This window comes from Melozone crissalis, unplaced genomic scaffold (genome assembly GCF_028551555.1).
Source record: "Melozone crissalis strain CALT ecotype California unplaced genomic scaffold, PUWL_Pcris_2 ptg000222l_1, whole genome shotgun sequence".
In the NCBI taxonomy this organism is placed as follows: domain Eukaryota; kingdom Metazoa; phylum Chordata; class Aves; order Passeriformes; family Passerellidae; genus Melozone; species Melozone crissalis.
In genome coordinates this window covers 638,344-650,506 of record NW_026535985.1, presented here as the reverse complement: position 1 = coordinate 650,506, position 12,163 = coordinate 638,344, and the positions used below count along the sequence as shown (strand labels likewise).

General features: G+C 54.8%; 1 protein-coding gene across 1 annotated transcript in view; it reads left to right on the top strand.

Moving 5' to 3' along the window:
* The window catches only part of LRP1 (LDL receptor related protein 1), a 120,313-nt gene that overhangs the window by 81,824 nt on the left and 26,326 nt on the right, over positions 1 to 12,163 (top strand). Inside the window, exons 44-59 of the mRNA XM_054294216.1 lie at positions 493 to 685; positions 1,232 to 1,357; positions 1,444 to 1,572; positions 2,527 to 2,646; positions 3,703 to 3,816; positions 4,184 to 4,333; positions 4,567 to 4,689; positions 5,175 to 5,291; positions 6,233 to 6,361; positions 6,430 to 6,552; positions 7,571 to 7,711; positions 7,790 to 7,977; positions 9,276 to 9,459; positions 9,648 to 9,733; positions 9,987 to 10,106; positions 11,585 to 11,772. Of these exons, the coding sequence (XP_054150191.1) occupies positions 493 to 685; positions 1,232 to 1,357; positions 1,444 to 1,572; positions 2,527 to 2,646; positions 3,703 to 3,816; positions 4,184 to 4,333; positions 4,567 to 4,689; positions 5,175 to 5,291; positions 6,233 to 6,361; positions 6,430 to 6,552; positions 7,571 to 7,711; positions 7,790 to 7,977; positions 9,276 to 9,459; positions 9,648 to 9,733; positions 9,987 to 10,106; positions 11,585 to 11,772 (2,231 nt within the window). The remainder of the gene's footprint in view (positions 1 to 492; positions 686 to 1,231; positions 1,358 to 1,443; positions 1,573 to 2,526; positions 2,647 to 3,702; positions 3,817 to 4,183; positions 4,334 to 4,566; positions 4,690 to 5,174; positions 5,292 to 6,232; positions 6,362 to 6,429; positions 6,553 to 7,570; positions 7,712 to 7,789; positions 7,978 to 9,275; positions 9,460 to 9,647; positions 9,734 to 9,986; positions 10,107 to 11,584; positions 11,773 to 12,163) is intronic.

Below are 12,163 nucleotides of genomic sequence, written 5' to 3'. Positions count from 1 at the left end.
TGACTTGGCTTCAGGCTGCATCAGAGGAGGTTCAGGTTGGACACAAGAAGTAATTTCTAAATGTTGGAAGGGGCTGCCCTGGTTGGTGGTAGAGTCACCATCCCTGTAGGTGTCCAAGGAACTGCTGGACTGAGGCAGGGAGCCCAGGTTGGACATGAGAAGGAATTTCTAAACGTTGTAAGGGGCTGCCCTGGTTGGTGGTGGAGTCACCATCCCTGGAGGTGTCCTAGGAACTGCTGGACTGAGCCTCAGGCAGTTACTGTGCCCTGTAACTGTGGCACTGAGTGCTCTGGAGAGGGTTAGTCACAAGTTGAACTTGATCTTGGGAGATCTTTTCCAACCTCAAGGTTTCTGTGAAGTGTGCAAGAACAGGTTGGATGGAGCTTGGAGCATCTCTGGAAGGTGTATCAACCCATGTGGGAACGAGATGAGTTTGAAGAGATGACTTTACCCTTTCCAACCCAACTCATGCCACGACTCTGCGCCTGGCAGGTGATCCTGAAGTCGGAGCCCGTGCACCCCTTTGGCCTGGCCGTGTATGGGGATTACATCTTCTGGACAGACTGGGTGCGCCGGGCCGTGCAGCGCGCCAACAAGTACGTGGGCACCGACATGAAGCTGCTCAGAGTGGACATCCCCCAGCAGCCCATGGGCATCATCGCCGTGGCCAACGACACCGACAGCTGTGAGCACCCTCTGGGGTCCCTGCAGGGTCCCTGAGCTCTGCTCCTCAGCCTGGCAGCAGGGTTAGGGAAGGGGAACCCATCCCAATGTCCTTCATGGTCCTTTGGGAATCCATCCCACCGTCCTTCATGGTCTTTTGAGAACCTATCCTATTGTCCTTCCTGGCTCTTCAGGAATCCGTCCCACCATCCTTCAATGGTTCTGTGGGAACCCATCTCTCTGTCCATTCTGGCCTTTTGGGAATCCATCCCCTCATCCTTCCTAGCCCTTTTGGAATCATCCCATTGTCCTTCCCAGCTTGTTGTTGCCCCCTCATGACTCTCACACCAGAGTTGTCCATCCCCAAACCCAGTGCAGGCTGAAGACAAAGAGGATTTGCCCTGTTCCCGCTTTTCCTTGTAAAATCTGGGGAGACCAGGTTCCTCCAGCCCCCTACACCCTCCATAGCCCCATGGGAAGACCCTGGGGAGGGATCCTACCGCAGGGAGGAGGAGGAGCAGGGTCTGCTGGGTCCATCCCTGGTGTGACCAGTGTCCCTCTGTCCTAGGTGAGCTGTCCCCATGCCGGGTGAACAACGGTGGCTGCCAGGACCTGTGCCTGCTCACCCCCAAGGGCCACGTCAACTGCTCCTGCCGCGGGGAGCGCGTCCTGCAGGAGGATTTCACCTGCAAAGGTGAGGGTGGTGGGACAGAATGAGGAGAGGAAGGGGTGAGGCTGATCTCAGCCTGGCAGAGCTGACATTTGCAGTGCTCTTTCCAGCTGTGAATTCCACCTGCAACGTGCACGAGGAGTTTGAGTGCGGGAATGGAGAATGCATCGACTTCAGCCGCACCTGCGACGGCGTCGTGAACTGCAAGGACAAGTCGGACGAGAAGCAGTCCTACTGCAGTAAGGTTCCTCCTCTTGCTGCCTTGCTCACCCACACACCTTGGCAGAAAATGTGCTTGTGTTAGAAGAGCAGGAGCTGGGAGTGCCAGCAAGGCACAGTGCAGGGAGGAGGTGAGAGGTGATCCCAGGTAGATCCCTCCTTTGTGAGGAAGAAGATACCAACTGTGGCACCAAACTAAACCAAATCCCTCTGCATGAGGGAATAGGTTCCCTGATCTTTGTCTGTGGTTTCTTCCGCTGCTGGAAGCTCCCCAAGGATCTGAGAGGGAATAGGTTCCCTGATCCTTCTCTGTGGTTTCTTCCCGTGCTGGAAGCTCCCAAAGGATCTAATACCTCGGGGGTACTTGCCCTCCTCCTCCTCACCTTCTTGTCTTCCTCCTCCTCCTCTTCCTCCCTGGCAGGCAGCCATAAGTGCAAGAAGAAATAGGTTCTCTAATCCTTCTCTGTTGTTTCTCCCCCTGCTTTAAGCTCCCCAAGGATCTAATACCCTCGGGGGTGCTTGCCCTCCTACTCCTCCTCACCTTCTCCTCTTCCTCCTCCTCCTCTTTCTCCCTGGCAGGCAACTCTAAGTGCAAGAAGGGATAGGTTCCCTAATCCGTCTCTGTGATTTCTTCCCTTGCTGGAAGCTCCCTGAGGATCTGAGAGGGAATAGATTCCCTGATCCTTCTCTGTGGTTTTTTTCCCTGCTAGAAGCTCCCTGAGGATCTGAGACCCTCAGAGGTGCTTGCTCTCCTTCTCCTCTTCTTCCTCACCCTCTTCCTCCCTGGCAGGCAGCTGCAAGTGCAAGAAGGGATAGGTTCCCTAATCCTTCTGCACAAAGGAATAGGTTCCCTGTTGGTTCTTTGTGGTTTCTTCCCCTGCTGGAAGCTCCCAAATATCTGATACCCTCAGGGGTGCTTGCCCTCCTTCTCCTCACCTTCTCCTCTTCCTCCTCCTCCTCTTCCTCCCCGGCAGGCAGCCGCAAGTGCAAGAAGGGCTTCCTGCACTGCATGAACGGGCGCTGCGTCGCCAGCCGCTACTGGTGCGACGGCGTGGACAACTGCGGGGACAACTCGGACGAGGTGCCCTGCAACAGTGAGTGTCTGCCTGGCCCCCAGCCAGCCCCTGGCAGCTGCTTGGGACAGGGACAGCAGCTTCAGGCAGGAGTTACTGTCAGCTTGACAGGAGCAGAGCAGAGCCAGGGCTTAACGGAGAGTCAAGGTCAAGCTTGCGCTGGTTTGTAAAGCTCGCGGTGACAGCTGAGAGGAAAAACTCCTGGGTATGGGCGTGCAGCACTCAGAGCTTCCCAGAGAGAGGGGTTTGACAGCCAGGGGTGTAATGTCTCTGGTCCTCATGGCTCCCAGGCATTCCCTTGGGGGCTGCAGGGTGGGATTGCTCAGTTCCAAAGTGACAGGGGCAGTCAGGAGCTTCTCAGAGTCCTGTTCAGCTCTGGTTGTACCAGGCAGGATCTGCTTGGTTCCAAACTGACAGGGGCAGTCAGGAGCTCCTCAAAGTCCTGTCCAGCTCTGGTTGTGCCAGGGAGAGGGGCTCAGGCAGGGTCAGCTCTGTGACCGTGTTCACAGGGGTCCTTGAGTGAGGGAAGAGACCGAGGATCTGACTCCATGTTTCAGAAGGCTTGATTTATTATTTTATGATATATATTACATTAAAACTATACTAAAAGAATAGAAGAAAAGGTTTCATCAGAAGGCTAGCTAAGAATAGAATAGCAAAGAATGATAACAAAGGCTTCTGTCTCGGACAGAGAGTCCAAGCCAGCTGACTGTGATTGGCCATTAACTAGAAACAACTCTATGAGACCAATCACAGATGCACCTGTTTCATTCCACAGCAGCAGATAATCATTGTTTATATTTTGTTCCTGAGGCCTCTCAGCTTCTCAGGAGGAAAAATCCTAAGGAAAGGATTTTTCATTAAAGTTGTCTGTGACACTGCTCTGTTCCAAAGTGACAGGGGCAGTCAGGAGCTCCTCAGAGTCCTGTCCAGCTCTGCTTGTGCCAGGGAGAGCGTGAGCCAGGCAGGGTCTGGGGGCACTCTGAGCATCCCAGAGCTGTGTGGGCATTAGGGAGGTGTGGATGTGCATATGGAGACCCTCCCTCATGGATTATGGGGGTTTTTCCCCCCTGGCAGAGACCAGCTGTGCTGCCACCGAATTCCGCTGCCGGGACGGGACCTGCATCGGCAATTCCAGCCGCTGCAACCAGTTCATCGACTGCGAGGATGCATCTGATGAGATGAACTGCAGTGAGTGCCCAGCTGCTGCCACCTCCTCAGCTCTGGGGATGCTCCTGCTCTCGGGGCTGGCAGCAGGGAGCTGGGATTTGGGATTTGGGGTTTGGGGTTTGCGATGGGTTGGGGAAGGAGGAAGGTCCCAGCCCACCCCTTCACCCCCTCTGTGCCATGCTCAGCACCCCAAAACCTGATGGATCCCTGCAGTTCTGGGCATGTGTGGGGCATATCTGGGGGTGTGTGGGGCACATCTGGGGGTTTGTGGGGTGTGGGGGGCTCTAGCAGCAGGGCAGGGTCTAGTGCCACATGGTGGAGCCAGACCAGGGGGCTTCTGCCTTGGTTCCTGCTGTGTCACCAGAGCTCCTTCTGTGATTCCTCTCAGCTGCCACCGACTGCAGCAGCTACTTCAAGCTGGGGGTGAAGGGCACCACGTTCCAGAAGTGTGAGCACACGTCGCTGTGCTATGCCCCCAGCTGGGTGTGTGACGGTGCCAACGACTGCGGCGATTTCTCCGACGAGCGCAACTGCCCCGGTGAGAGCAGGAGGGCACAGGGGGCTCTGGGGGGCAGGGATGCCCCTTTGGGGTCTGCTTGGGCTGTGGAGGTTCTGTTTGCCCACTGGGACTGTTGTTCTCCTGCATAGATGGTGCTGGAGGGAGCTGGGACCTCAGGGGGATTTTGGGGAGGAATCCTTCATTTCTGGGCTGGGAGGAAGGCAGGACGTGGCTGTGCTGTCGTCCTCACTGATGTTTCCATCACAAAGTAGGTGGGAGGAAGCCCAAATGTCCATCCAACTACTTTGCCTGCCCGAGTGGGAGGTGCATCCCCATGACCTGGACCTGTGACAAGGAGGATGACTGCGAGAACGGCGAGGATGAGGCGCAGTGCAGTGAGCGGCAGGGTGGGGACACTCAGGGTTTGGGCTGGGGCACGGGGCGGTGCTGCAGGGTGGGCAGGACCCTCTTCTCTCCCTGACATCCATTTGCCAAGGACAGACCCAAGATTCTTCCCCCTTTGTGGTTTTACTCCACACTTTTGTGCTTTTAGCTGTGACCAGTGTAAATGTCCTCGTGTGCTGGTTTGCTCAGCACATGCACAAATGTCTGTGGCCCTTTTGAATGGGACCAGTTATGGCTCCCTTCAGCTGCACTTTTAGTTCTAACCTCCTGGAACAAGCCCCAAACAGAGCTCAGGAGCTGGGGATCTTCCTCAGGTCCACACCAGCGAGTCCCACACCATCCCTATGGGACCACAACACCACAACACCCCCTGCTCTCCTGGAACCAGCTGGCCCAGCCTGGCCATGCTCTGCTGATGTCTCCTCCCTTTATCACCTCCCTCTGACCTCCATCTCCTCCTCTTCTCCTCCCCCAGACAAGTTCTGCTACCCCGTGCAGTTCGAGTGCAACAACCACCGCTGCATCTCCAAGCTCTGGGTGTGTGATGGGGCTGATGACTGTGGGGATGGCTCTGATGAGGACATTCGCTGCCGTGAGTCTGCTCCAGCCCTTCTTCCCCATCTCCATCCCTTCCTACTCCCATCTCCATGTTCCTACATCCGTGTTCCTGCCTCTGCCCATCCCTTCTCCCACCTGTGGTCTCACTGAGCTCTGTATCTGCTGGGGCTCCACCAGTGGGGTGATGGGGCTCCATCCTTATTGGAATTAATACCAATATAGCCAGATGGAACATGCCTGGGCTCCTCTGGCACTTGCTGCTTGACCAAAGGTGGCAGCTGTGGTGGTTTCACCTCAGAAACACCTTTTGGCTGGCTGGATATTGCAGCAAAAGTGAGGGTGCCACCTCAGGGGTCTCTTCCCTGACTGATCCATCCCCAGGATGGAGCTGTCGCACGTTGGGCACCAAAATATTGGAATTAAATACCAATATAGCTGGATGGAACATGCCTGGGTTTGTCCAGCCCTTGCTGCTTGACCAAAGTTGGCAGCTGTGGTGGTTTCACCCCAGAGACACCTTTGGCCAGCTGGATATTGCAGCTGGCTGCTTGGGACAAGTCCAGGCGTGCAGGAGCTCAGGTTTACCTCTGCTGGAGAAGCTTTAAGGCAGTGGTGAAGGAAAGGAGTCGGTTCTGCTGGAGGGTTTGGATCCAGAGCTTTATTCTGGCCCACAGGCCTCTGAATGCAGCAACAGCTCCAACAGAACTCCCTGACCCCGTGGTTGCTGTGCCTTTTAACCCTGGGGAGAGGGGCAGGGAAGGGGTAGGGAGCCACCAACCAGGTAAGGGGGTGGACAAGGGACACCTGGCTGGCCCAATGTCCCCCAGGGCTAAGAGGCATCTTTTGAACTTCACCAATCACTCCACACCCTTCTGGAATGCCAAGATTGACAGACAGCACTCAGCAAGGGGAAGGGAGAGGTTAAAACAGGCTGTTACATCACACCACAACACATCCTGCCCTTTCCTTCCCCAGGACTCACCACCTGCAGCTCAGGATCCTTCCAGTGCCCTGGCACCTACGTGTGCGTGCCGGAGCGCTGGCTGTGTGACGGCGACAAGGACTGTGCTGACGGGGCTGATGAGACCCTCGCTGCTGGCTGCTGTGAGTGCCTGGGGGCTGGGGCAGGCTGGGGGCTGCCAGGGGCTGGTGGTGACAGTGCCCCTTTGCAGTGTACAACAACACCTGTGACGAGAGGGAGTTCATGTGTGGGAACCGGCAGTGCATCCCCAAGCACTTTGTCTGCGACCACGACGACGACTGCGGTGATGGCTCCGATGAGTCCCCGGAATGTGGTGGGTGTTTGTGGGACCCTGGGTGGGGACTGGCCCTGCTGGGTCCTCATGGGCTTTGGGACAGTGCCCTGGGAGGGGTTTCATCACCCCAGAGGGGTTTGGTGTGAGTGTGGTGAGAGGGAACCCAGAGAGGCAGCAGAAAGGGGTTGTGAGTGGAGGGCAGCGGCCCAGCCCTGACACAGAGGTCCAGACCCACAGAGAGATCCAAACCCACCCAGAGATCGAAACCCCACTGGGTTCCAAACTCACTGAGAGATCCAAACCCACCGAGATCCAAATCCACAGAGAGATCCAGACCCACTGAGAAGTCCAAAACCACTGAGAGGTCCAAACCCACAGGGATATCCAGACCCACAGGGAGATCCAAACCCACACAGAGAGATCCAGACCCATACAGAAATCCAAACCCACAGGGAGATCCAAACCCACTGAGAGATCCAGACCCACAGAGGGATCCAAGCCCACACAGAGATCCAAACCCACACAGAGATTTAAACCCACTGAGAGATCCAAACCCACAGAGATTCAAACCCCAGAGAGATCCAAACCCACACAGGGTGATCCAAACACACACAGAGATCCAAACCCACAAAGAGATCCAAACCCACAGAGATTCAAACCCCAGAGGGTTCCAAACCCACAGAGAGATTCAAGCCCACAGAGATTCAAACCCACAGAGAGTTCCAAACCCACCCAGGGTTCCAAACCCACAGAGAGATCCAAACCGACAGAGAGATCCAAACCCACCCTGAGAGATCCAAACCCACAGAAAGATCCAAACCCCAGAGAGATCCAAACCCACAGAGACATCCAAACCCACCCAGAGATCCAAACCCACAGAGAGTTCCATGTGTGTGCGGGGCAGCCCTGTCCCACGCCAGCTGCTCTGTGCTGTCCCCATCACTCCCAGCAGCTCAGGAAGGTTTGGCTCTATGGTTCCACTCTCTGAGCATCCCCACAGTGGCTCTGGGAGCCCCAGGAGGGTGGGCTGCTGGCTGAGCCCCCCACCCTCCCCCAGAATATCCCACCTGTGGCCCCCACGAGTTCCGCTGCCAGAACGGCCGCTGCCTCAGCAACCGGCAGTGGGAGTGCGACGGCGAGTTCGACTGCCACGACCACTCGGATGAGGCACCCAAAAACCCACGCTGCAGCAGCCCAGGTACCTGTGGGGTCATGCTGGGGTCCTGGGGGGGATAATGGAATCCCAGCACTGATCATTGCCACGTCCTCTCTGCAGAGAACAAGTGCAACGACTCCTTCTTCCTGTGCAAGAACGGGAATTGCATCTCCGAGGCGCTGCTGTGCGACAACAACAACGACTGCGCCGACGGCTCCGACGAGCTCAACTGCTTCATCAACGAGTGCCTCAACAAGAAGCTGAGTGGCTGCTCCCAGGAGTGTGAGGACCTCAAGATTGGGTACAAGGTAGGGGGACACGGGGTGGTGTAGGAACGACGGGGGTTTGCACGGTCGGGATGGATGGAGATGAGAGATCTCTGAAGCCAGGGCGTGGAACTTGGGGTTTATTGCAAAGGGCCAAGTGCAGGGAGCTGCTGGGAGCTGCCAGGCACAGCTCAGAGCAGGCCTGAGAGAGGGAGAGAGAGGTAAAGAGAGTGGTAAAGAGGATGAGAGAGCGAGGTTCCCGTTACAATACAATAAATCATCTTCTGTGTTGAATATTCTGATTCTCGCTAACCAATCTAGTACAATACACAAATCCTATAGCATTTCCATACAGCCTATAAGAATCACTACGTTACCATACTGTGTTACATTTTAAACCCTAAAAACTCCTCTTTGGGCCTCTTCTGCCAAGCTAGCAGGGTCTGCTCTGCCCCTTGGAGCTGTCTGCAAGCAGAGGGTGTTGTTCCATCAAAAGGGGATTACCTTCAGCTGGCCACACCGTTGTTTTCCAGTTGTTCAGTAACTGAGGGATCTCAAAGCTTGCTTTCATTTCAATCTCGCTGATAGTTTCTATATTCTCAAAATCTTTTGCCAGGCAATCATATTTATAAGGCTTTCCTGTTTCATCTTCCGCAACGGGGGGGGGGGGGGGGGGGGGGGGGTTGGCTGCAGAGATTGTGGAATTACAGAATGCCCTGAGTTGGAAGGGACCCACAAAGTCCAATTCCTCCTCCTGCACAGGAGATCTCACAGTCTCACTCTGTGCCTGAGAGTTGTCCAAATGCTCCTGGGGCTGTGCCAGCCAGCAGTGTCTGGGGGAAGAACCTTTTCCTGATATCCAGCCTAAACCTCCCCTGGCACAGCTCCTGCTATTCCCTCTCCTCCTCCTCCTCCTCCTCTTCCTCCTTCGTGGGTTGTGTCTGTCCTGTACCAGGAGATTTCAGCAATCTCACTCTGTGCCTGAGAGTTGTCCAAATTCTCCTGGGGCTGTTCCAGCCAGCAGTGCCTGACCACCCTCTGGGGTGAAGAACCTTTTCTGTCTGACCACCCTCTGGGGGAAGAACCTTTTCCTGATATTCAGCCTAAACCTCCCCTGGCACAGCTCCTGCTGTTCCCTCTCCTCCTCCTCCTCCTCCTCTGCGGGTTGTGTCTGTCCTGTGCCAGCTGGGCCAGGGACGTGACACTGGCCCTTCAAGCACTGTTTGTGCATCTCAGCTGTCCTTGCTGACTCCGCATGTCCCATGGTGACACTTGTCACCTCCCAGCACCTGCCACCTCCTCCCCTGGAGGTGTCTGACAGCTCCGGGTTGCTCCTGCAGTGCAGATGCCGTCCCGGATTCCGGCTGAAGGACGACGGGAAGACGTGCATCGACATCGACGAGTGCTCCACCACCTACCCCTGCAGCCAGAAGTGCATCAACACCCTGGGCAGCTACAAGTGCCTCTGCACTGAGGGCTACAAGCTCAGACCTGACAACCCCACCAGCTGCAAGGCTGTCACAGGTGAGAGCCAGGTGTGGGCGCAGAGCTCAGGGTGTTCCTGGTGACCGTGGGGATGCTCCTGGTGCTGGAGATGGAGGGTGAATGGCTGCCCCCAGCTCATGAGGGAGGGGTGGCAGGTCTGCAGGGTTCTGCCCACGTCCCAGCAGTGCTCCCCTTGTGCCACTTTTCTCCCCTCTTTCCCTGTGCAGATGAAGAGCCTTTCCTCATCTTCGCCAACCGCTACTATCTGAGGAAGCTCAACCTGGATGGCTCCAACTACACTCTGCTCAAGCAGGTGAGGGATGAGTGGGAGCAGGAGGCACAGCAGCCTCATGTGGAGCGGATTTGGGGATGGAGCAAGCCCTGAGGAGCTGCCCGCTGGAGGAGTTTTGGCTTTTGGCTTCTCAGGGGAATGGCAGATCCATCTAAATGTCAGGAGGTCACTGTGAGCAAGGAGCAGGCAGCGAGGCTGTGGGCTTTATAAAACCCCCCAGAGCCCATGGCAGCCACTGAAGCTGCTGCAACCCTTCTCCCTCCCTGCTCTCCAGGGGCTGAACAACGCCGTGGCTCTGGATTTCGACTACAGGGAGCAGATGATCTACTGGACAGATGTCACCACGCAGGGCAGCATGATCCGCCGCATGCACATCAACGGCAGCAACGTCCAGGTGGGGACTGGGGGAATCCACAGAATTACAGGGAAAATCAGAGGGTTTTGGGGAAAGCTGCAAAAGGCAGGCCTCAGAGACAGCAGAACTGTGAGCAGAGCTAAAGCATGAGATAGGTCAGCAGAAAAATTATTTAAACTGTAGAAAAGCAAAAGCAAATAGAACAATGGTCTGTGTATTAACGCTTGTCTGAATAGCTCTCTAAGCTGCAGAAAGTTTATCTAGCAAGATATTAGGAAAGTTAAAGCTTAATAATGGAGCTCTGTATGTTGTGCTTTAAGGCTCACAAGCAGGTATTGTATTGGAAATAAGCAGCATTGTTTTAACCAAAGGTACCTGTGCTTATAGTGGTTGGATAGAGCTGCTGTCAATGTGCTTTTGCTTTGTGTGATTGGTCAAGAAGCTTATAAAGTAAGTTATATCATTAAATAATTAAATAAATTAAAATAATTAAAATAACTAAATAATTTTTAAAAATTAAAACATTAAATAATTAAAAAATTAAATAACAAGGAAGGTTGGGGGAAGAGTTATGGAGTTGTCAAAGAGGGGGGATTTATTGATACAAATGACAGAAGTTTGGGTTGGATAATTAAAGAGAAAGTGAGTCATGAAGTGAGCATGATAAAAAATCAGGGGCTGGCGTTTAGTTGAGGAATACCATTAAGGAGGGGAGGAGCCCTCTTTCTGTAGCTTAAAAGGCAAATGCTGGTTCATAGCTTCTTAATGATTAGGATGATATTAGAGAGGATCAGCTTTTGAATGGAATGATTTGGAGGAGAAGGGATCTTAAAGATCATTCAGTTTCACTCCCCTGATGTGGGCAGGGACGTCTTCCACTATCCCAGGTTGCTCCAAGCCCCATCCAGCCTGGCCTTGGACACTTCCAGGGATCTGGAGCAGCCACAGCTTCTCTGGCCAACCTCTGCCAGGACCTCCCCACCCTCACAGGGAGGAATTTCTTCCCAATATCCCATCTAAACCTGAGAGCGTAGTGATGAAGAAGATCTGGGCTGGGGAGTGGGGATGCTATAACCACTGAGACATCAAGGTTTGGTTCTCTCTGCTCATCCTCATCACCTCTGACTCCTCCTGGCTGGTTCATAGCTTCTTAATGATTAGGATGATATTAGAGAGGAACAGCTTTTAAATTGAATTATTTGGGACAGAAGGGATCTTCGGTTCATCCAGTTTCACTCCCCTGATGTGGGCAGGGACGTCTTCCACTATCCCAGGTTGCTCCAAGCCCTATCCAACCTGGTTTTGGACACTTCCAGGGATTTGGGGCAGCCACAGCTTCTCTGGACAACCTCTGCCAGGACTCTCACAGGGAGAAATTTCTTCCCAATATCCCATCTAAACCTGAGAGGGTAGTGATGAAGAAGATCTGGGCTGGGGAGTGGGGATGCTATAACCACTGAGACATCAAGGTTTGGTTCTTTCTGCTCATCCCCATCACCTCTGACTCCTCCTGGCAGGTCCTTCACCGCACTGGGCTCAGCAATCCTGACGGGCTGGCCGTGGACTGGGTGGGAGGAAACCTCTACTGGTGTGACAAGGGCCGGGACACCATCGAGGTGTCCAAGCTCAACGGGGCCTACCGCACCGTGCTGGTCAACTCGGGGCTGCGCGAGCCGCGCGCGCTCGTGGTGGATGTGCAGAACGGGTGAGAGCCTGGGGGACTGGGGCTGCTGCTCTGGGCTGGGCTGGGAAAGGGGCTGGGGGCATCTGGCTGCTGTCACAGAGGTTGGGAGATGGGATGAAGCCTTCCCTCTTGGCCACTGAGACACCTGGATGGTTTTCCCTACCCTGTGCCTGTTCATCACAGAGTCATGGGGTGGTTTGGGATGGAAGGAGCCTTAAAGACCATCTTGTTCCACCCCGTTGCTGTAGGCAGTCACCTTCCACTATGCCAGGTTGCTCCATGCCCTGTGGTCATCTTGCTGTAGTTCCAGAGGTTGGGAGATGGGATCAAACCTTCCCTCTTGGCCACTGGGACACTGGGATGTTTTGCTTTTCCCCCTGCTATGGCCATGCAGCTCCGTTTATCACAGAGT